The 24,399-nt window shown below is 38.5% G+C and overlaps 2 protein-coding genes across 2 annotated transcripts in view; both read right to left on the reverse strand.

The window, feature by feature from the left end:
* Positions 1–8,851, reverse strand: part of dhx8 (DEAH (Asp-Glu-Ala-His) box polypeptide 8) — a 29,317-nt gene extending 20,466 nt beyond the window's left edge. The window contains exons 1-8 of the mRNA XM_034057596.3: positions 8,512–8,851; positions 8,260–8,382; positions 7,611–7,696; positions 7,055–7,127; positions 6,861–6,952; positions 6,006–6,112; positions 4,757–5,110; positions 4,365–4,509 (exon numbers count right to left, since the gene is read on the reverse strand). Coding sequence (XP_033913487.1) covers positions 4,365–4,509; positions 4,757–5,110; positions 6,006–6,112; positions 6,861–6,952; positions 7,055–7,127; positions 7,611–7,696; positions 8,260–8,368 — 966 coding nt within the window. The 5' untranslated portion in view covers positions 8,369–8,382; positions 8,512–8,851. The remainder of the gene's footprint in view (positions 1–4,364; positions 4,510–4,756; positions 5,111–6,005; positions 6,113–6,860; positions 6,953–7,054; positions 7,128–7,610; positions 7,697–8,259; positions 8,383–8,511) is intronic.
* Positions 8,852–15,197: 6,346 nt separating this feature from the next.
* arl4d (ADP-ribosylation factor-like 4D) lies at positions 15,198–22,606 on the reverse strand. The gene is made up of 2 exons (XM_034057478.3): positions 22,441–22,606; positions 15,198–16,796 (listed from the first exon to the last, which is right to left on the reverse strand). The coding sequence occupies exon 2, from the start codon at positions 16,668–16,670 to the stop codon at positions 16,068–16,070; it is 603 nt and encodes a 200-aa protein (XP_033913369.1). The 5' UTR covers positions 16,671–16,796; positions 22,441–22,606; the 3' UTR covers positions 15,198–16,067.
* Between the last annotated feature and the right edge of the window lie 1,793 nt (positions 22,607–24,399).

Consider the following 24,399-nt stretch of genomic DNA (forward strand, 5'->3'; position numbering starts at 1 on the left):
TGTAAATACTTTCTGAAGCTTCCTTGTTTACGGTATTTCTGTGTTGGAGGCTGTGTGGTCCAGTGGTTAAAGTCCAGGGCTTGTAACCAGAAGGTCACTGGTTCAAATCCCACCTCTGCCACTGATGGTCACTGGTTCAAATCCCACCTCTGCCACTGACTGACTCGCTGTGTGACCCTGAGCAAGTCACTTAACCTCCTTGTGCTCCATCATGCAGAAGAGATGTTAAATCAATGTCCCATTGCAAGACACCAAGAGGATGACGATCAGCTAAGTGAAACAGAGGTACGACAAGCAGCTTGCAACCGCTTGAGTGGTGGAAAATGCATGAGGATTCTTATCCCAGTGATGGCAAAATAAGCACAAAGATTTCTTTGCATCCCTGTCACTTCAGTTTCATCAGAGTGCACCTTTTCTGCTACTGGTTTGCTGGTGTGGACTGCATGAGGACAATGTGAACATGCTGGTATTTCTGAACAAGAACCTGTAACCTGTCCAGGTAAGGTTTACAATTAATTTTGCTACTCTTATTAAAACACTATTGATATAATGTACGGTATGCATACTTTGGTGCAGTCCTTTAATAAGCATTTTTGATCTACACATTTGAACAGTGTTTGAAATGATTTGAAAAGGGGGGGCGGCGGTGGATTCCTCTACAATCTTAAATATGGCGCTATAATTGCAAAGACATAGAAGCCAAAGAGATGTGGGTGGCGTGTTTTACAGCAGTATAATATTTCTACACATTTTTTCTTTTCTCGTTTTGCTTCCTAGTTGGCAACCCAACCGAGGGAGATGCCGATTTAGAACTGCTGTTCTGGGACAGAGACTATGTTTAATACATTTGTTTTTGTTTTGTTTTTTTAAGAGAGAAGATTGGGCTTACATTATGTTTTTTCTTTGTTGCAGCAGCAGAAAAAAGACCAGTCAGACAAGTACAAATTATCGCTATCAGTAAATTACTTATTTTTTTTAAACTGAATATTGATCCTGCAGTGTCACATGTATCTTTCTATGAGTTAATGTGATACTGTACTCAAGTCATTTTGATGTGAGCATAACTAGGTATTATCTCACATACAGAAAGTAGGATAGATTAGCGATTTGGATTTAGCACATAATTAGACTGCATAACATTTCTGTAATAATGCAATTATTGCTTGCCCTTAAATCAAAACAGGCCATAAATCGTACCACCAGTGGTATTATTTTTTCATTTTGCGTCACTGTTTTTATACATTTATTTAGACATACAAGTAGTGGACAAATTATTTAGACATACAAGTAGTGGACAAAAAAATGGCAACACCTGGGTAAATGAGGGACAGAAAGTATATTGAAAGCAAGGGCTTCCACACAGGTGTGGCTCATGCGTTAATTAAGCAAATAACATCTCAGCATGCTTAGGGTCATGTATAAAAATGCTGGACAGGCCTGGTTGCCTATAAATTATGGCTAGCATGGCTACAAGAGGAGACCTCAGTGACTTTGAAAGAGGGGTGATTGTTGGGGGGCATTTGGCAGGAGCTTCAGTGACCAAGACAGCTCAACTTACTGATGTTTCACGAGTAACGGTGTCTAAGGTGATGTCAGCATGGAACTCTGAGGGAAAGACATCATCAGCAAAGGGCAACAGTGGGCGGAAGCGCATACTCCAGGATCGTGATATCCGTGCCTTAATTTTAAGTGCAAGGCAAAACAGGCGAGCAACTGCAGATCAATTGACTGCAAATTAACCTGGGGCACGAGCAGCCAGTTTCATCAAAAACGGTCCACACTGAACTCCACTGAGCGGGATACCAGTGGCCCAACGCCTTATTAAGTGACTTTACATTGGTGTTTCCATTTTTTTGTCCACTACCTGTATATGCGGTCATTTTATAAAAAGCAATGCATTTAAAAATAAGTAATAGCAATTCTCAATGTTTATTATTTTTTTAATTTTAAAAAGTTTAAACCATTTTAAAAAAGTTGAAACGTTTAATAAAATTAAACTGAATCTAGCACCCCTAATAAATAGCCAACTAAAATATTGTAATAGTGTTTAAAAAATAAAAAGTAAAATTGCTGAAAGATTTAATTTTACAAAAGTTGCTTTGAACCATATACAACAGAAGTGCTGTTGATTTATTAATCCAACAAGAGAAAGCGTTTAAATAAATGCAATTATATTTTTATATATATATATATATATATATATATATATATATATATATATATATACATACACATACATACATACACATACACACACACATATATATATATACACACACACACACACACTCGTAACAACACATTACCGGTACCAAAGGGATAAAAACTATTAAAAAGACTAGTGGATAACTCAACACTGTCGATTCACGTGACTGGTCTACATGACACACTTGTTTTACGTGACTGACTTGACTGGAAACGGATCGTTCATTCATTCACTCAGGTGTTCTGGCTGCTTTGACACCAGCCCACTGGGTCACCGACAGACAAGGCAACAGTCGAAACCAACAGACACGTGTCATCCAGGCACTCGGAGGGGCGGATCCATGGGTGATCCACGGCAGAGAGTGGGGCAGGTACCTGCTCCCCGGCCCTCACACCCACTGTTGACACAGAGGGGTGGGAAGCCACGGAGCCATTAAACCTTCTGCCCGGAGGAGATAGGTACCCGGATCAGGGGTTCAAGGGGACAGTGACAGTGACCGTTGGGCACCCACAGGACGTGTGGTCGGGAGGCTGCTGCGCCTGCACGCGACAGTCGTCACGCATCTCGCAGGAGGCGCCAAGCTGTTCAGGGTGCGTCAAATGGGCAGTTCCAAGCTCACTGCCGAACCCGCTGCACTCCCCCACCACTCTCGTCCCCTCAACGGGACCATGGCAGCTTGAAGGGGCGCTGCAGAACAGTTAGCACGCGAGAACGACAGGAGGCAGCCCGGCATGGGGGACAGGGGGCGTTTTACAGGGACGCCGGTCCCCGGAACTACTTCCCTCCCCACGTGCGAGCCTGCAAGAGCCTGTTGCCCTGCAGCTTGGATTATGCCAAGTCCCTGTTGCACCGGAGTGCAGGGCCAGCTGGTTACAGTGTCAGTTCACAATGAATGAGCAGTGAAAAATTAATTCTTGTTCAATTGGCTTTAAAGCTCAGATTATTCCAGATAACAAGGTTGTCAGCAGAACTTTCAAAGCGCATGTTTTTGCATGCGAAACAATCGACAATGCTTGATTTCTGTGCAAAACTAAGTTGTTTATTGTTTGTGTTCACCAAGTTAATTCTGTATAATGTACATTTAACTTTAGCAATTTAAGCAATCAATTTAGACAATACAAGCCAATAACTAAAATTATTGTCAACAGTTTGGGCACAGTTTGTGTTTGGATTATTTTCGTAAAAATAACGCTGTAGTTATTTTATTAATTCTTACTTCAATCGAACTATACGAGTTGTACTGAGTTTGTACATGCGAGTTCTGTTGCTTATATGCATGTTAATGCCATGGCTCATGTGTACCCGTGGTTAACTCGACACCTTGGATAAGTCAACACTAAAAGGCATACCCATGGGACGTCGAGTTAACCGAGGTTGACTGTATAATATATACCGTTTGCATGGAAGTATTACATGGCAGTATTACCTATGAGTAGGGCCCTACCCATTTCACGGCCGCGAAAAACATGACACGGACAGGGAAGTTCATTCGCACCGTGAAATCTGGTCTGTTGTCTGTTGTGTACTTTTACCCTGCACTAAAATCCAATTAAGTTAGATGCACCGTTACAGGTTCCTGATGCAAACGTTAGCTTGTTTCAATTTAAAAAAAAGAAAGTGCATCATGAACTGGACAGGATTTATTGATTGACACTTAACAGCCAATAACTGGGCTTTACTCATGGATTGGTAGACGCGGGCATCCGGGGCAGGTTTAGTATGACCTACAATCTCAACTGGTAGTACCGTCAGGAGAGTCAAACTAGACCTAAATTTGGAACTACGCACCAAGTAGTAGTATGAGCAGAAAAATACATTAAAAGCACCACAAGACAAAAAAATAAATAAATGTCAGTAATTTCAGAGACTTCACGTTTATATTTTTTAGCTCTGGATATATTGTCCAGCTACAGACCTGTCCCTAGCTCAGCGCTGTCTGTCAATTTCAACAAACTCCGTGGATGCAGAGAGAGCAGTGTCTAAATACAGACAGGTATTTACACCGCAGTGACAGGGAATGAAGAAAAACAACATTTCACAATAGTTTTTGAGTTACTGTTACATACATGTTTAAAACTAGAACAGTTTATTTATTTTTTTATTTTTTTAAACAAAAATAAAAAAAAATAAGGTTTACCATACTAAACTAAACACCTACCTTCATACTTAAGCTGGTTTTAGATCCGGTAAAGGACAGCACCTTGACTTTTACCCTTTGACCTTTGCTAACCACATCTGCAACATTGGCAACTCTCCCCTCTCTTCTGAGTTCCGAGATGTGAACCAATCCTTCCCATCGTTTCCTGCAGGATGGACAGGTGTTTGTATGCATTAGATTTTGTAGATATTTGACAAATGATAAAATAACAAATAGGTTAACACAAGTAAAAAGTCTAACTCTAGGCAACCAAGGTAAGAGCAATCATTTCTATTGCACTGTACTAAAGCCGTTTGATAATAAATGCAGATAACTGACATTGATACAAAACAATATGGGGAAAACCAAACTTATTTAACACCCCTTATTTTTTAATTATTCAAATTCCATACCTCAGTCCCTCCAGCTGCACGAAGCAGCCAAACTGCATGATACTGGTAACTTTGCCGTTGTAGATGTCTCCCACTGTGGGTTCCTCGGGAGGAGGCCGGTCCACATGCTTGTCTTTCCAGCGGTCAGCTCCCTTGTCTTTGTCCCGGCGCTCTCTGCTGGGGCTGGGGCTCCTGCTTTTGCTCCAGGATCGCCAGCGAGATTTCCCTTTCCCTCTGTCCCGGGAGCGAGACCTGGACCTGGAGTGGGAGCGGGAGCGGGAGCGGTGACGCCTCTTCCTGTCACGGTCCCTGTCCCTCTCTCTGTCTCGATCTTTGCTCCTGCTCCGTTTCTTTCTCTTTCCACCATCATCAGAACTAGAAAAACAATGGCCTTGATTGTCAAAACTGCTAGATAACCAGTAACACCAGACAGAAGTGTACGTTTTCTCGCTCAACATCATTAAATCGTTCTGATCGCTACGTTTTGATTGCTACGTTTCACTTGCTGTCCGATTGCGAGATAAGTACTGTAAATAATAAGTTAAACTAATAATTTCTGACGATGTTCTATTGTAGTTCTTTTAGTGGTGTATAATAAAAAGTCTTGATTGCATCTTTTGCTTGATATTGGTGCTGCTTTCTCTACAACTCACTTTGCCACAAGCACCTTTCACACAAAGTGTCCCAAAGCACTTTACAATACAATAAAATCAAACAAGAATGCAGTAAAAATAAAGAGTACAGAAAAAAAAGTAAGATTGAGTGTAAAATAACAGTTAAGTAACAATAAAAAGAGAGGAGGACAATTACAATATTAATAGATTGATACATAAAATCAGGATTCAAAAGCTAAATCTAAAAAAAATTAATTTTTAACCTCAACTTAAAAACATTAAGTGACTCTGCTTCCCTGATGTCAGACAGCAAACTATTCCACAATCTTGGTGCGTTATAGCTGAAAGGTCTTTCACCCTTTCTCTGTCTTAAGTCTGGAATAGCAAGGCGGCCAGAATTGGCTGACCTTAGAGCACGGATAGGTCATATGGGGACAGGAGCTCTTAAATAAATCAGGAGCCAGACCATGGAGCGCCTTAAGTCAGCAGCAAAATCTTAAAATCAACTTTTAAATTTTGTGGTTCATATTTCATGGCAGTAATTTAAACTTTGCTTGTCAGGAATTTAAAATGTTTAATTTAGCACAAACACCCACGTGAATTGGCCAGAAATCAACAAAACTGACTTCAAAGATATTCTATGCACTAAACCCTACCGGTGTCTACTGCTTCTTGGTTTTTCTTCACTGATGCTGGGCATGAACGCTTCAAGCTCTTTCATGGCATCGGCTGCTACTTTCACATCATCATCATCAAGAGTAATCTGGAGAAAAAAAAAAAAATACTCAAAAATAACTGGGTCATTCCACATCAGATATGCCCCCACCTCAGGGTGTCACATTATTTTGATATTGCAACGTTCTCGGCCTATAATGGGCATGTCCATGATGGATGAAAATGAGCACTGAATGTGGCCATGTTGAGAGGTCAGATCTTTCAAAGTACGTAAGATATCTTCTTGATACCTGTTACATACACAGAACTGCTCTGAACTTCTAAAGTGTTATATAAAGTTTGGCAAATTGTATTTGTGTCGATCTCTTGGGAGACTGATCCCTATGGCACCGAGTAAACCTCAACTTCAACGCAATGCCATTTGCTATATTGGTCTCAAATTCTCATCAGGAAAATATTTTACAGTTTAGTAAGATCTTAATTTAAAAGCTTGAGATTTTGGTTGCTGGAATCACACTTGATAATATACATAGTGTGCTTTGTTCTTTGCAAAGGTATTTATTTATTTTATTTCTCTGTGTCTCCTAGCAGAATGAGTCTGATTACACAATCCTCACATTCCCAAAACCAAGCATGGGGCATGCAAATCTGATAATTTATTTAAGAACATCCTGTTATTTACTTTGAGACAAAGCATGGCAAATAACATGGCATTAGTCCCACAATCTAATAGCTTTCAGTTTTTTAAATGGTTAAAAAGCATTCCCTGTATAAACTGTATGTAGTTAAACTGAATTCTAAGACATTTTTATTTAAATTTATTTATATATACTCACTCTTGTATGCAGATTATCTGGCCGGCACAGGGCAGGGAAGAGCTCCTTCAGCTTCTCTTTTTCAGACTTTGGTTTAACCACTGGTTCCATCCCTGAAACACGCACACACAAGTGATGAAGAGTTAAAGCAGTAGCACAGCAACCACATACTTTAAAATGAGCATTATTTAGACAGCAGCAGAGTAGAAATCTACCTTTGCTTGAAGATGGCTTCGCCAGAGGTCGCATTGTTTGTATGAGACGCAACAAATTGCTCATAAGAGAATCCTAAAAAAAAAAAACGCACAGAAGAAACTGGATTAAGTGCACAGTACAACAGGGTCAATGTTTCCGGTAAAAGGCCTTACAAAATCTTTAGGACAACCTCAGATAACTAAGTAGGTTGAAAATTAAAATGAAAGAATATTAACACAAAATAATAAGTATGCAAAAGTTTAAACAGCAAATGAAAATAGAAAAGCCAAACAGCATGATACTTTACTAAACATTTAAATGTAAATTTCCTGTTATGAGAACTTTGTATAGATTTAAAAAAAACACATTTACAGTACCTAAACCACAGTAAATGAGTGATGTGTGTAAAAAATTATAGTGCAACTATATAAAAACCTACTTTGTTATTGAAAATGCAAGTCATTTTAAACATTAAATATTCATTTAAACTACTGGTTGGTTTCACCGACCTCACTCAAAAGTGTATTCAATTAGATTAGTAACATATCTCTCTACAGCCAAGTCTCAAAGCCTTACTGTGAATTCTGCTCCATTTTTAACCAGCTCTCCTTTGAAGGAATCAAACGTGGGGTTCTTCTCAGCCAGGTTTATCACAAATTCAGCTAGAAACCAGAACAAATGGACCATTAACATTTACATCAAATGCCATATTATATAAAGAAAATACACTTTAGGGTTATCTGACCAGCATGAGATTCTGGGCAGCTATGACTCACGAGGTAACGATCAGACAACTTCACAAACTAGTGTCTGTGTACATTTCCATACAACTGTAATTACGTTGCTCAATTCAATATAGATGCTCTTGTCTGATATTAAATGTCACTTTACTATTGCAGTAGTTGTTAAAGCAGTTGCCAAAAAAGTAACAGGATGGCAATGCAACACATTCCCGTGTAAACATTGTTTTTATTTATTTTTAAGAAAACTGTTTTAAGATTAACACATTATAAAACACATTCAAGAACTACAAATCCTACGTTACTTGTCTCGATAACGCGATTCCCTAGGTGATGCCCGCACGTAAATACAGATATCCTCCGTGTACCATACACCTTATTTTTTACCACAAAATAAAAACTAAAGGTTTGCGAGAATACACTGACATGTGTTCTACAAAAGCTCCCGTAACTCAAAATAGGAAAATAAAAAGTAAGACGCTTACCCAAATCTTTGTCGCTAATCCCGAGATGGTTATCCAATTCAGTACAAACCTTGGAAACCAAGGAAAGGTATTCGAGTTTCTGCAGCTCGTCAACTCCACCGTCGGCCATTATGAGGTTTCTTTCTACAGTCAATTTGCAAAAACGTTATCAAAAAAGTCACAAACAGTCGTTTGCGTGACCCTATTACTTGCCAAAAACTGCAAAATATTATTAAACCCGTCTTATCTAAAAACGAAACGTTAAACACGTACCTTATTTCTTTGATTAACACGTTTTAAAATCAAAATATACTCGACGAACATAAACCACTGGCTGAACCACCATCTTGGTGCTCATATTTGACCCCTGACCTCGTATGACGTACTTATCATTTCTATTTTGTTCTCTCTTTTTTTAGATTGTTTATAGAAATGCAATATTCTATAAAACATGACAATCTTTAACAATACAAATATTTGGTTTGTAACACAGTTACAATGTTTAGGCGGTATGAAAAAGTGGCAAATGTGTTTTCGTTGATGTCCTGTTTTTGTGCTCGCTTATAGATCGGGTTCATTCGGGTTCGCTCGACTTTTTCCGCGGTTACTTCGGGCCACAATATCCGATATAATTGGTGTTCCGCGTTTCCGGTGTAGCGCCAAGGATAATGAAAAGAAGGATCGGACAGACTCCCATAATTCCGAGCGAGTTTACCCATAATTATATGCGTTTTAAATCATAGGCGCCATTATTGGAGCCCATTAGTGTGTAGAAGTCAATGGGATCACAGAAAGTATATGATAAAATGCGATTGTGGTTCAAATGACCTAATGTTACTGTCCAGTGAATGATTTTTTTAAATCAATAAAGCATTCAACGTTATGTATTATGCAATGTTTTTTTTATGTTCAAGTTTTCTGTTTATCTTATTTTTTTCAAGTAATTGCTACTTTAAATTAATATGATATTATTTATTTTCGCGCGGACTGTAGTAATTAACGATTTACGGGCCAACTATTACACTTGACCAATTTTGCTATACGGTAAATCTTTTCAAATTCAGTATTAATCCAAAAGATATAATAATAACTGTAACTAGAAAACACATCCATGTTTTTGTTTTATTTATTTTTTACTCTTAAACATTTTAAATGTATGATCATTTCTTGGGCTTGACAAAAACCTGTAACTTAACAGTGTAAAAGTGTGTAGCTTATTGCCTTGCTTTAAAGTTAGTTGTGTTACTGCCTCCTACCAGATTTGTAAATGTACAGCGTTAAGGGAAGCGTAGGAAATAAACATACTCGTGTTGTTCTCATACTGCAAGGTGTCCCTTCGTTTTTGTTTATTTCAAGTTTAAGTGCCAGTTCGGATGCTACACATATAGCTAGCTGTAATATAAACTGGGTGTCGTAAACATTAAATACTTTCTGTACTGACGATTATAACTAATTATACGTTACATACGCACATTAGACTAAATAAATGCCAGGGGAGGCCATTTTATTGTAAAAGTAATGACCACATTTGTAATGTGTCAACATCCAACGAGTTCAGATCAGTGACAGGGTTTATGAAATCCTCTTATTTTGTTGGACGTACGCAAAGCCTCCGCTGTAAAAGCAGATGCGAAACTTAATATATATATATATATCTGGTGTAGTAATATAATCAAATCAACCATTAAAAATGACAGTAAATACACCAATCCAGTAGACATTACACGGAACAACCATTCAACGTGTTTCTTTCCGCTTAGGAGAGTGGGCTCCCATCTAATCCACGCGGGGCAGGGGGTATGCGCATCATACACATGGGAGGGGTCATACGCCAAAAACACTCTTTATCATATAGACGTATCCTTTCAACTCAACACCACACGACCAGCATGACAGTAAACAGACACAATGAAGCGTTACTTTGTATACCGGTAAATTAGTGATCAGCAGATGTGAAGCCGCACGAAGAGCACAGCGTGTGGTTTTCACTAACTCTGCTGTGCAGAATAAATTAAATTTTTCCAACGTGTAAATATCGGGACTTTCTTACTATGTATTCCTATGCTTAGGACATTTGCTAAGAAATCGGGACTATCGCGACCATATAGGAACTGTTGGCATGTATGTAAAACTAATCTGATGCCCTCAGGACACGTGCTAGTTGATATTCCTTCGTGTAGCGCTCGGAGACCTTGCTTGTGGTGGCCTATGCGCGCACAGCTTCAATATACGTCATCGCTGAATAAGTCACACCCCTATCACGTGACAATTGAAAAAATAAGGTTGGACTCAATTTCGCTTTGCTCACTCTTTGTGTTGTGAAACGAAGAGGTATAATGCTTCAAGAATTTAAAGTACAGTTTAGAATACTATGACTATTATATGTATGCTTATACTTGATGAAACGATCACTGTAAATGTCTTGTTTATATCTTTTACGCAACCATCCCAAACGAGTAGGCCCCTGTATCTTTTTTTATGCTTGCCAAATTGCAAAGAAACATCCCAAACATTAGTTATTATTATGATTGAGCCGATGCCTTTTCCAAGGCGACTTACAAGTTTAAAGGGTAATACTGTATGCAATAAGTAATTTATACAAAAAGTACAAGTTATAAACAAATGCAACATGAAGAAATGCACAAACAGGCCACTGCTTCTGCCGAGGTAGATTTACAAGTACGTAACCCTTATTAAAATGTTAAATCCTCAATGAAGACAGTAACAGAGAGAGAAAAAAAAAAGACTCCCTGGCCAATGAGGATTGAAGTTGTGCATTGCAGGTCATTGACAAAAATACTTTGAAAACTACACCTTTTCTTAGCCTCAAGATTTGAAACGTAGAATCCAAATTACTACTCTATGAATATATAACACTTTGCTGAATAAAAGATCCGCCAATTAATTTCAAGACTTTCACCACAGCAATTTATTTGATGTAACACTAGTAATCAGTTTGTTGATATGGATTGGGAGGTCCACCTGTTCAACACACATATAGCCATTTCAGATTTTCTGTAAGTCGCCTTGGATAAAGGCGTCTGCTAAATAAACAAATAATAAAATGTGCAATACATACTGATCTTGTGTATCAGTCGACTTGCCCGTGTGACCACTGAAAGCAACCAGACTGTTTTACCAATTCCATAATCTCCTGCTTGTGATACTCGGCAACTTTCGGTAAAAATCGGTAAATATTTCGGTAAATATTTACATCTCAGCTGGGCTGATAAAGGAATTACTCCACCATTTGCTACACTCTGTCTGAAGAATTTCCGTAACTTTTGGTTGTCCAATTTTTCAAAAGGGATATTTGCTCAAACCTCTGTCAGGTCAAAATGTAATAAGTGGACTTTTGGAATATTGAAGTCACCATTTTTTGTTTCTTTGCAAGTAAAGCAATCGCAGTACTGCTCTGGATTTCTGCCTTTCTCTTTTCAGTGAATCTAAATGCCTGTCAACAGAAAGAGTTTCGGTAGTGATCTACAGTAACGTTGCAGGACATACAGAACAAGAGCTTACCTCCATCACTGTGTAAAACTCCTGCTGGATACTGCTTTACATGATCTGCTGCAGACACATTTTTAGCCTTTTTAGAGACATCCATTTTCTTGTTTGCAGTGTGTAGTATTTTAATTTTCCGCTTAGATTGCATATAGTGCCATGACATAATCACTGCACAGCACTGTGTGCATGGCGAATATTACACACAGGCACATAGCAGAGCTGTACAGTTTCGTTAATGTGATTTGTTTTTAATTTTTTTTATATGAAATACAAATAATTATGAAATTATTTTTATTTCTTAACCATACTGTAAAAATCGCGGTATTGGGCTAATTTAAATTCACTATGTCCGCGCAGCCCGCGAAATCGCAGTTTTCACTGGGCCTAACTTATAACTCCTTTCAGAGTGCTAATAAGGTCAGGGTTACTATGGAACACTATAGGAAGCCATATATGCTCCATCAAAAAACGTCCTTGCCTGTGACCTCTGACCTAAAGGTCAAATACAGGTAAAGGCCAAATACAAAAATGTCTTATAGAAGTCCTTATAGAGTGCAGTTTTGAAAGGGTTGGTCATTTTGGGAGACAGGAAACTTCTGGACTATGGCCCTCCAGGACCAGGACTGGAGTCTTATCTTTCTGCATACTCCATAGAGCAGAAGCCATTGTGTTCTACATCACTGTAGAACCCCTGCAAAATGCAACGTTTCCCATTACCCATGTATCCAGGGGCAAAGTCCTTGTAACGGTACCCACAGTGTCCACACGTTGAAATTCTGAACACTGTAAGACGTTCTGCCTTGTACTCCTCTGAAAACATTGTCCAATTTACAACGGCTGTTCAGAATAGAAAAATATATAGAATGAGATCTGTAATGTAGTTCCATGATTATTATTAGTTTATTAAGCAGACGCTTTTATCCAAGGCGACTTACAGAGACTAGGGTGTGTGAACTATGCATCAGCTGCAGAGTCACTTGCAATTACGTCTCACCTGAAAGACGGAGCACAAGAAGGTTAAGTGACTTGCTCAGAGTCACACAATGAGTCAGTGGCTGAGGTGGGATTTGAACCAGGGACCTCCTGATTACAAGCCCTTTTCTTTAACCACTGGACCACACAGCCTCCCAAGTGATACATGCAGTATTAAACAATATTACATAAAACAGTCATGTTAGCCACCTTTGTCACAAGTAGCCTAGCTGAGTGATGAACAAACCCTGTTAAATATTGATCACACTAAAAGCCACAGCTGTAAGAAATATCTAATATCACATCAAAATAAGGCTTCATGGCCAGCTTATTTTTCAATAATCTGCATTGCTACAAATATAAGGTGGACATTACTTTTATTAAAAAGTCATTTAGAATCAACTTTCTATGAAGTTGGGTCTATTCAAGTAGATCTTTTACTTATTTTTTAATTGTTGATTTTCTACCATCCCCCATCTTAAGCATGTTAGATTTAACTTTCACACCCAAGTTGCAAAACCTCCCCCCTTGCAACTTGATTGAATCTAAAAGTAAATCACAGCAGATACCTGCTGCTCAAAAGGGAGAGACAGTAAGATACCAAAGTTACAACAGGCTGATAGAGTTACAATAGACAGCTCATATTACAAGACAACATTCACTGGGAACACTGATCTTATCACAGTTCAATACAATGCCTGCACATTCATGATTGATAATAAAAATAAATTAAATGGAATACTGCAGATTGAAGGGTAATTACTACAGATAACTAGAAAAAGTCCTACTACATATGTGGAGTAAATCAATCGTGCTTGTGAGCAATATAGTTGTCGTCAAAAGTTTACATACCGCAATGTATGAAAATGTGCATATATTTAATGTAGTCGTAAGCATTTACACCCTCTATTTGTAGCAATATAATTTACGAATTTATTAAGCATTGTAAATATTGTTCAGCTTTACACATCAACTATACCTCTTGTAAGGGTAATGAACACTCATTCATTTAGCAAATGGTAGTTAAAAATCTGGTGAATTAATTTAAGCAGACACAGAGAAAAAAAAAATATATATATATATATATATATTGGCAATCAGAAGTATTGGCACACACATACATAGCTATGACACACACGGTTTTGCTGTTGTGCATTTTTATAAACACATTTAGGTTCATTTTTTATTATTAAATTATATTTTCAGTTGTGCATAAAAAATGATTTCTATACGATTGTCCTTACATTAAATGTTTCTCAAATTAGGCCTTTAATGTCATTCACACTTATTTTCTTAATTGATAATGTGCATTATTCAACAATGTGCTTTATTTTTTATTTTTTTATATAAATTTAGTGGTCACCAATTATTGTTTTCTTCCCAATTTAGTAATGTCCAATTATTTTTAGGCTCAGCCCACCGCTACCACCCCTGTGCTGACTCAAGAGCAGCGAAGACGAACACATTCTGTCCTCCGAAGCGTGTGCCGTCAGCCGACCGCTTCTTTACACACTGCAGACTCACCATGTAGCCACCCAGAGCTACAGCGTCGGAGGACAACGCAGCCCTGGGCAGCTTACAGGCAAGCCTGCAGGCACCCGTCCGGACCACAGGGGTTGCTGGTGCGTAATGAGCCGAGGACACCCTGGCCGACCTAGCCCTTCCTCCCCCGGGGCCAATTGAGCGCAGCCCCCTGGGAGCTCCGTCATCGGTTGGCAAAGGAATAACCTGGACTCGAACTCGCGACGCCCATGCTATCGGGTGCATCCTGCACTCCACGCAGAGCGCCTTTACTGGATGCGCCACTCGGGAGCCCCTTCATGGGACAAATTTAAACTTACCGCATTCATCACCCTTCTCTTCTCCAGTTGGTCTGAACAACATTGCGTGCTGCTGTTGATTTTATTGTTTTTTCTTTTCTCTTTATTATTAAAATTAAACTTTTGTCCAGACTGCTGGACACTCCCAACTGGATAAATAACCTTTTAATGATTAAACTTGGCTGTGTTTACTGTTCTGGTAACAAAAGGTTAAGATGTGATTGCTTTCTCATGAAAGACTGGGATTACAAAAGCACCACATCATTTTTTCACCAGCCCTCCACCCCACCAAAATAATAATCAAACATGCAGATGTTTACATGTGCACTCGCTAAGCCAGTGTAATTGATATGCATGCAGCCATTCAGTTTGTCGGATTTCAAATGTCTTCATCTAATTACTGTTTTTCTTAAACAACTCCAGCTTTACCAACCCTCTTGAAAGTCATACACAGGAACAGTGGACATCCTACTCCAATGTTAATGAAACAGTTGCACTTATTAATTTGTCATATTGCAGAAATCTATTATAATCCCAGGCTTTCCACAGTATGTATTTTCCATACATACTGGTTTGCATCTGCCTGTATCCACCTAAACTTAAACTAAATGCATGGTGGATCTTGAATCATGATCTGAGGCTAAGGATTAGGGCCTGTACTATAAAAAGTAATTTTTATTAAAAAGCAATTAATCAATTTTGGCCAGAAGAAAACATTTTCCACTGATTAAAACATTACTGAAATTTGATCACATATGGGAAATAGCATTTATCATTTCATGGTGTACAAGCGGTACACTGAGATCTTTTTTTTTTTCTTTTTGGTAAACAGCATACATACAGCCCATCAAACATAATAATTTGCCTTCTGGACACACATTTACATAGCATTTATCCCCAAAGGGTTCTAATAAAGGTGTTGCTGTTGTTTAAATAAACAAAAGCAAACATTAGTATTTCACTATGAATTTGTAGGTTTTCAATAATTTATTTATACATGAGCATTACAAAAAAATATAGTTTGTAAAAACAGTCAGTTGTCACAACTACATTTCAAGCTTTTGAGAATAGCTCACAAATCTCACTTCAGACATTATCACCACAACTATTATTATCAGAAGAAACAATTACTGAATTGGTGATAGTACCATTGCAGGATTTGTCAAAGAAACACTGGCATACTGGTCATTAAAGAGCAGATGGCTTTGTCATCTTGACAAGCTTGTTCAGCTTTGTAAAGCAGTTTCTATCACACAGTACCGATGACTAAATAAAAATGATGTTAATGCAATGTGCGGTGCTACAGCAACCACATACAGTCATCCTTAGATATCAAAAGCTGCTCTAGTGGTACAGCAAATACTACCGAAGAAAGCATTCAATACTGTCTGTCGTTACATAAAAGAACAAAGTCATTTTGCTCATGACCTTGGGCCATCATAATGTTCCCTTACCAGATTGCTGCAATCTTTTTAATTAAAAAGGAATCCACACCAAAGCTAAGGTCCTTTTTTTTTTTTTTTAACTGCTTCATCTCTTCTTTTTGCTGTGTCTGAGCATCTTCTTTCGTTTGAGTATCATTTCGTACAGTTTCTCAAGTCCCGGTTGCAGCCCCTGTCCGTCTACTGCGCTGCAACCCTGCACGTGGTGCAATGTGGACGCACTCATTTCATGCAGGGCGAGCACTTTCTCGATCTCGGTCACTGACAGCGGCGCAGGTAAATCCTGTTTGTTGGCCAGGACCAACACAGGAATGCCCTGGTTCTCGGAAGTCCGTGTGATTTTATGCAGTTCCACTTTAGCCTCCTCCATACGCTCAGTCTCTGTTGAGTCCACCACAAAGACAATGCCGTCCATTCTCCGGGTGTAAGATTTCCACAGCGGTCTCAGCTTCTCCTGCCCACCCACATCCCAGATCTGAAAAGTGATGGAGCGCGAGCTTCCAATTGCCACTTTGATTTTTTCCATGTTAAATCCTTTAGTGGGGATAGTTTTGACAAACTCCCTCAGTTTAAGTCTGTACAGCAATGACGTTTTGCCAGCCAAGTCCAACCCAATGACCACAACATGCAGTGACTGGATGTTTGGCAAAAAGGGCGTGTTGGGCACAATCTCAGTAAGTTGGTTCCCCATGTCTGTTTAAAATGCAGAAAGCGTCCCCTTCTGAAAAGTAATGTGCCAGTCAGGATCCCTTCTGGATAGCTTCTTAAAGATGCATGGTGTTCACACCTACTTCAAAAAGGAGGAGCCTGTGCACACCTTATCAAAACAAAAACAAAAGGAAACATAAGGTTACAAGTTTAGAAAGGCACAACTAATTACATTATAAATATCCTTTAACAAGGTAGGTGTCGTTTTAGAGTTTAAATAGGAAATACATTTAAAATTGAGGTACATTTTTTAAATAATTTAAAAAGTACGCTTAATCATGTATAAAATATTTCCGGAACATGCACACTACACATATGATTCTAAGCAACAAACTAACATATACATTAAATATATAGTAGCCTACTTTTAAAATCAACTAAATGAAATCCACCAAAAAAAAAAAAAAAAAAAAAAAAAAGCCTTATGGCCCAAATGTGGCAGGCAATTTAGGAGCAAAAGGTTTGTATGACAAATTGCGTTAATGATTCACATCAAAAGAGAGGACATTCCCAGAATGTTTAACACCCACCCTCCCCAATCTAATAAAAACAGCCCAGAGATTTAAACTCTCACTGAGCATTAGGTTGATCCATCGGGCGACCGGGTAAGAAAATTTGATTAGTTTAGTCCTGGGACAACTCAATATGGTAATGTATTTGAAAAGAAATAGCTCCATTTAGTGATCAGCCAATAGTTACTCATTTGGGTTATCCTGCCTTAAGCCAGAAAGCTCATCAAGCTTGGAATGAATCAAGGCCATGTGGAGTGGTACCTTGAATTCCACTGGGTCCAAAAGTCCACCAACTATAAATTATTTCAGATGAAAACATACTACAGTGAGCACTCACATAACCAACCATATAAAATTTTGACTTCAGTGACGGTTAAATGCGTGTGACGCATATCTGATTATTTCATTTTGGCCTGTTCCAACCCTTGTCCATTTTTCAGGGAACACAAAAAAGATACAATATCAAAAATACATATCTGAAGGACTGTAAAATAAGTAGGCTTCCATTTAGATGTATTGTATTGGTTTTGTTGGTACAGTAGTATATTTTCAACAGAAGTAGTATTTTAATTCAGAATGACATGATTCTGAAAATATCACTTGTCAAAAATAAAGAGACAAGTTAACTGTAATACAGTACATACTTTTAAATCTGGTACATATTGTAGTGGTATGTAAAATTTCCCATTAACAACCTAACAGCAAAAAAAAATCAAAATGTTACCCATGCACAGAATGGCGTAAAACATAAAAGGCAATGCAATTTTGCAAAACCAAAAGATTAAAGAAAAAACAGGTTTCCAGAATTAAAACAGTATCCCAAGTCAGTATTAAAAATTGCAGAATATAGTGCTCTATAAGGCCCTAATGTCACAGTTCAATTGCAAATGAAAATAAACAAAAGCAACAAAAGATCACAGATATAAAAAAAAAAAACATAACAGTAGCTAGAACTGTTTAATGAGTAACTGTTACATTACCCTAGCTTGTCTCGTTCGCTTTTTTTTTTTTTTTTTGAAGACTTTGTTTATTGGAAAAATAATTGTTCACAAACATATTCCATGTAAACATGGCTTGGTGTACACAGAGAGACCAAACAACCTTGCATATTATCGTTTTCTTTTCCATTTTTTCTGCCTTTAGTACCCCATCCAATAATCATAAACCCAAAGAGCAGGGTAGAATAGGAATAAAAAATAAATAAATAAAATAGAAAATGAGCATTAAAAAAAAAGGTTATAATTCAAAGGGTTATCAGTTGAGAGGGGAAGACAGATCAGGGTAAAGAAAACAGCTCCAGCACCTTAATGTACAATAAGAAGGGCTGCCAGGCTTTGTAAAAAAGAGACAGTGGATCCACATAGAGTACATTTTATTTTCTCCAGTTTTAGGAAGTGCATTAGATTCCTGAGTCAGTGAGTATGTGAGGGTGGGGCAGCTAATTTCCAATTTAATAAAATCAGGCGTCTAGCTAGCAAGGAAGCAAAGGCCAGGGTGTTTCTCTGCAAATTGGGCAAAGGGACATCATTAGGTGTTACCCCAAAGAGTTCAATCAGAGGGGTAGGCTCAATATGTGACTGCACGATCTCAGAAAGTGGACCCAACCTGGGACAGGACCAAAACATACGTAAGAGTGATGCTGGAGCTTGTTTGCATCTGTCACAGCTTGGGTCTAAGATCTTGGACAATCTCAACTTGGAAAAAATGAATGCGGTGTACTTTGAACTGTATTAACCCATGTAGGGCAGTAGTGTGGAGTAGTGGTTAGGGCTCTGGACTCCTGACCGGAGGGTCGTGGGTTCAATCCCAGGTGGGGGACACTGCTGCTGTACCCTTGAGCAAGGTACTTTACCTAGATGAAAGTCGCCCTGGATAAGGGTGTCCGCTAAGAAATACATAATAACAATAATAATAATAATAATAATGTTGGGCGCAGACAGAGGAGGAATGTACTCGCCAAAGAATGGAGTTCCAATCATTTTCAGAGATTATCTCGTTCACTTTGTTTTGGCTGCACAGAGCATTTTTGTCATGTGAAACTGGAGGAAGCGCTGTGTAACTGCACAATATAAGACAGACTGATTTAGCATTAGAGAGAATTAAAAAAAAAAAAAACGCAAGCTGCCACAGATATTCAGATAAATTGTAACGTTGAAGAGATGGGCTTTGTATCAGAAAACTGGTCACAGACTCGGAAATCGTGTGTGACGATTAAGTGCATTAATTTGTTACATACAGTGGTTTGCAGAAGTATTCACCCCCCTGCAAAGTTTTCACATTTTGTTGGCACCTGAGTGTACTCCACGACGTTTTCAAATTAGACTTTACATGTAGAACCTACACAAACTACTCCACATTGATAAAGTTAAAAAATGCATATAGAATATAAATAAGTAAGATTTACAGAGAAAAACAGATTAATCTCAGTTGCATAAGTATTCAACCCCTTTGCTACTGCAGCCCTAAATCAGCTGAGGTGCAAATTATTTGTTTGAAAGGTCATAAAATTAGTGAAATGGTTTCAGCCTGTTTGTACTCAAAGTGGTTTAACTTGTAGATCATTCCCCTCAGGCATATAAAGACTTTCAAGCTGCAACTCACATAGTGAGCCAACAAAGCAACCATGAAGACCAAGTAGCTTTCGAAACAAGTCAGGGATAAAGTGGTAGAGAGGCACAGAGCAGGAGAAGGGTACAAGAAAATTTCAAAGGCGCTGATTATCCCTCTCAGCACAGTGAAGTCCATCATTAAGAAGTGGAAGATGCATCATAGCACCCAGACACTACCCAGATCAGGTTGCTCTCCCAAACCGAGCAGGAAACTGGTTTGGGATGTCACTCTGAAGCCAACAATGACCTTGAGAGATCTGCAAAGTTCTGTGTCTGAGATGGGAGTCAGTGTTCACACATCAACAATAAGCCGGTCCCTACACAAAGCTGGCCTGTATGGATGGGTGGCAAGAGAGAAGCCATTACTCAAAAAGCCTCATCTTAAAGCACGTATGGAGTTTGCAAAAAAGCATGTAAAAAGGAAAAAGGTTTTGTTGTCAGACGAGACATAAATGTAATATGCCAACTGCAACTGTATGCCTGGGTAAACAAAACAACTCGAGTCAGTCAGTATGACCGCAATCCCTTAGATTAACAACAAAAAAATTCTGCAGCTGAAAACATTGAAAAAGAAAGGCAAATGTCAGCATCTCGCCATACTGAGGTAAACGAAGCAGATTTAGACAACCCAGTAATACTGAGGAAAACACCAAGCGCCAGACAAAATGGACTATGAAAGTTTTCTGTGACTGGCTAACTGAAAAGAACATTGACATTGATTTAAAAACAAAATGTCACAATAGGAGATGCAGCAGCTCCATCTACTGAACAAAACCTCGTACATAAATGTTGAAACGATGAACAGTTCAATATCTACAAAGCTTAAATAATAAACTATTATTGAAGCCCCAAAAAAGAAAATATTATTGTGATAGAGATCGAATGATTCTTGGTGTTAGATCTCCCTCCCGACCTGTGAGGGCATTGTATAAAAGGAACAGAGTACCCTTAACTAAATGGCACGACAATTTATTCCTTAGGGTAGGTGGAAGTCGGTCATTTAGGAAGGGGGCGGAGCTACGGTACCCAAACTCAATGACTCGGATGGGAAACGGCGTGGCATCCGAGGATTGGAGGAGCGAATGCGCTTGTTAACCTAGGGGTCATGAGCGAGGGTATAAATAGGGGGGCGTAGTGTAAGTGATCTGTTCCTTGGTAAATGGTTAGTGTTTAAACCTACAAGGAGTCTGTGTTGCAGTATCGTGAACCGTGAGTTTTGTCTTGTGTTTGTTAACTGTTGTCTGTTTTTTAATAGACTACCAGTAGCACGATCCGGAGCTGTAGCGAAAGCCAGCATAAACCCGGACATCACTTTCACCCCTGCTTTTCATAGAGAACTGTAATACACCACTTGCACTTATTCACTATCACTAAGAACTGTGTTTGTGTTTTGTGTTTAGTGTTGGTGTGCAAAAATTGACTTTTGGTTACGGGTCAAACCCGGGGATTTACAAATACCCAGTGATACACGCCGCTGTATCACTCCATCATTATTATTTACAGGTGTTTGCCATAAGGCTGTGGACATTGTTAATTAAATCAATAAACACCCTTGCACCTGGAAATCATTGTCTGTCTGTTTTGTATTCACTCACCATTTTGCCACAATTATACAGAACGGTTTGAAATCAAATGTTTTATTGTTAAGCTAACAATTTTAGTTACTGTGGAACTATTTCTTCTCTCAGTGAAAGGTTACGCAAATAAAAATTATTAAAAGGAAATTTAAAGTCTTATTTATTTACCGACAACAACACACTCACAGACCCATTTAATAATAGCAATGGTATACTCCAGGGTCTGTGTGTTATCATGTGCTATCACCACTTCTTGGGTGGTTGAAGGCACTCGATGACTTCTTGCCTCACAACGGAACCAAAGCGTCGTGATTTCTCATAACACACCCTGTCGTGTATTATTGCTTAAATAACACCCCCATGCGACCTGTTTTGACCAATCAGGCTAGAGTAGCTATGACCAAAAGTTTTGCATCACCCTATATAATTAACTACATTTGCTTCATAAAGTCCAATGAAACCTGCTGAATAATCTTACGTTAACATATTGAATTACATGCCGCTTTGTAGTTTTCTATATACTTAATGAAAAACTGACAACAATTAAAAAATGTGACATTTCGAAATTTAACATGAAATACACTACTACTAGTATGGCTATTATTGCGACATAAAAGTGTAGTTTATTTCATTGCATTATGTAAAATATCATAATTATTATTATGGCTTATATCAATGCGGTAAATTGTGTAAAATGACCCATAAGAACTTGAATTGACTACAACAACAAGCGCACAGTGCGGTTGTCTGTCATCACTCGGGCAGGTAGGTAAACACAACCGAGGGGCTGTTTAACCGAATTCAGAAAAAAGGAACATATTGATTGCCGCTATTTATTTTTCTATTCAGTAGTTAACACAATGTCAACAACTGAACAGATGCTTGTTTAATTGCTTTATACAGAAATATCCCTAAAAGCTACACTTACATATACGCGTTATGTGGCAAACATGCAATGTACGGATTATCATTATTGCTTGTTTACCAATATATTGTTAAGAAGAATGTTTTTTTTTGTTTTTTGAAAGCGCTGTAATTACAATTTTTAAACTTACCTTATTTACTTGTTTTGCAAAAATGCCGTTGCTATCAACATCCATATAACAGTAATAAATCGGCCCAAGTGATTGATACTATACTGTTATAGACTCAGCCCCTTTCTCTGTGTCTTTCTCGTTTGTGGAATAGAAGTGAATTGAACACAGCATTAGAACACCTCCCTTGTGACGTAATCCAAACACACCACAGGACTTAAAGGGGCCGTGTCCTCTGAAACAAACGTCAGTTTTCCCACCTTTGTCACTAAAAATAGCTCAGGGCAGTGGTGGCGCCAGATTTTCCCTGTTTCCACTCTGTATGGGCAGGCATAAAATACATTTGAATCGTTTTCCGTGCCAGATAAGTGAACAGCAGGCATTTAAATGTGTGGTGTATGTATTTTCCCCTCGAAAAAGCTAAGAAGAAAGTGACATTGTCATGATGTATTTTCTTAAAAGCAGCATACACAGGTACCGCACACGGGCAATAAAAATGTGCATTATAAATATCATATGGGAGATACTGAAATTGAAGAAGGAATCTATGAAAAAGACCTAGGACTTTATGTTGACTCGGAAATGTCTTCATCTAGACAATGTGGGGAAGCTATAAAAAGGCCAAAAAGATGCTTGGATATATTGTGAAAAGTGTTGAATTTAAATCAAGGGAAGTAATGTTAAAACTTTACAATGCATTAGTAAAACCTCATCTAGAATATTGTGTTCAGTTCTGGTCACCTCGTTACAAAAAGGATATTGCTGCTCTAGAAAGAGTGCAAAGAAGAGCGACCAGAATTATCCCGGATTTAAAAGGCATTTCGTATGCAGACAGGCTAAAAGAATTGAATCTATTCAGTCTTGAACAAAGAAGACTACGCTGCGATCTGATTCAAACATTCAAAATCCTAAAAGGTATAGACAATGTCGACCCAGGGGACCTTTTTGCCCTGAAAAAAGAAACAACGACTAGGGGTCACAAATGGAGATTAGATAAAGGGGCATTCAGAACAGAAAATAGCAGGCACTTTTTTACACAGAGAATTGTGAGGGTCTGGAACCAACTCCCCAGTAATGTTGTTGAAGCCGACACCCTGGGATCCTTCAAGAAGCTGCTTGATGAGATTCTGGGATCAATAAGCTACTAACAACCAAACGAGCAAGATGGGCTGAATGGCCTCCTCTCATTTGTAAACTTTCTTATGTTCTTATGTTCTTAAAGGGGGACTGAATGAGCTCCTGCACTGCATTAAGCAGAAGTCGAAGGTGAAGCAGAGTGATGTGATCTGGTTGACGGCAGTCTGGAGGTTCCGGGAAGCTTTGAGCTGCGAGAGTAGCATGAAGGAGATGGAGACCAGTCGGCTTCAAAATCAGAAAAGGGGTCAATTGAAATAGACTGCTTGGGCTGAGAAGCAAGAGCAAATGGAGATGCAGAAGGAGATGGAGATGCAAGGGGGATCTGGGCAGATTCGGAGATCGAGGTTGGTTGTAGACGTAAGAATCAGCACATAGATTATCCATGATTGCGGTTCAGTAGCTACTTGTGATTTACTCCGATGAAAGGCTTGCAGAACAAGTATTGGAAGGTGAGCCTGTACTATATAGGCTGAGGAACCAATATGATTAGCATAGCAAGCTGAGCCTCGCTCCTAGAACTACGGCAAGCCTTGATTTAACTGTGGTATATTAGTGGATTTTGCCAATTGTTTGTGATTATAAGATCAGGAGTTGGAGGGTAATTATTATTATTATGGTACTATGAATTTTTCTTTTCGTTATCATAACTATGTATTTGTTTGGAGGGAATTATTGCATTATGTTTGAGGAGATTACTTAAAGTTATTTATAAAACTGTCAATTGCAAATTGTTGCTGTAAATGCTACATTATTTGTATTTTCTTTTTCCATTTTTGTGTTTATTTCTTTCCTTTCTCTACACCTGCCCAGGTGCAATACATCTTATGACATGTCATAAATGTT

Source organism: Acipenser ruthenus, chromosome 28, assembly GCF_902713425.1.
Source record: "Acipenser ruthenus chromosome 28, fAciRut3.2 maternal haplotype, whole genome shotgun sequence".
NCBI classification, from domain to species: Eukaryota; Metazoa; Chordata; class Actinopteri; order Acipenseriformes; family Acipenseridae; genus Acipenser; species Acipenser ruthenus.

Coding starts and splice junctions, on each gene's coding strand:
- arl4d (XM_034057478.3), bottom strand. CDS start 16,670: ATGGGGAACCAACTTACTGAGATTGTGCCCAACACGCCCTTTTTGCCA.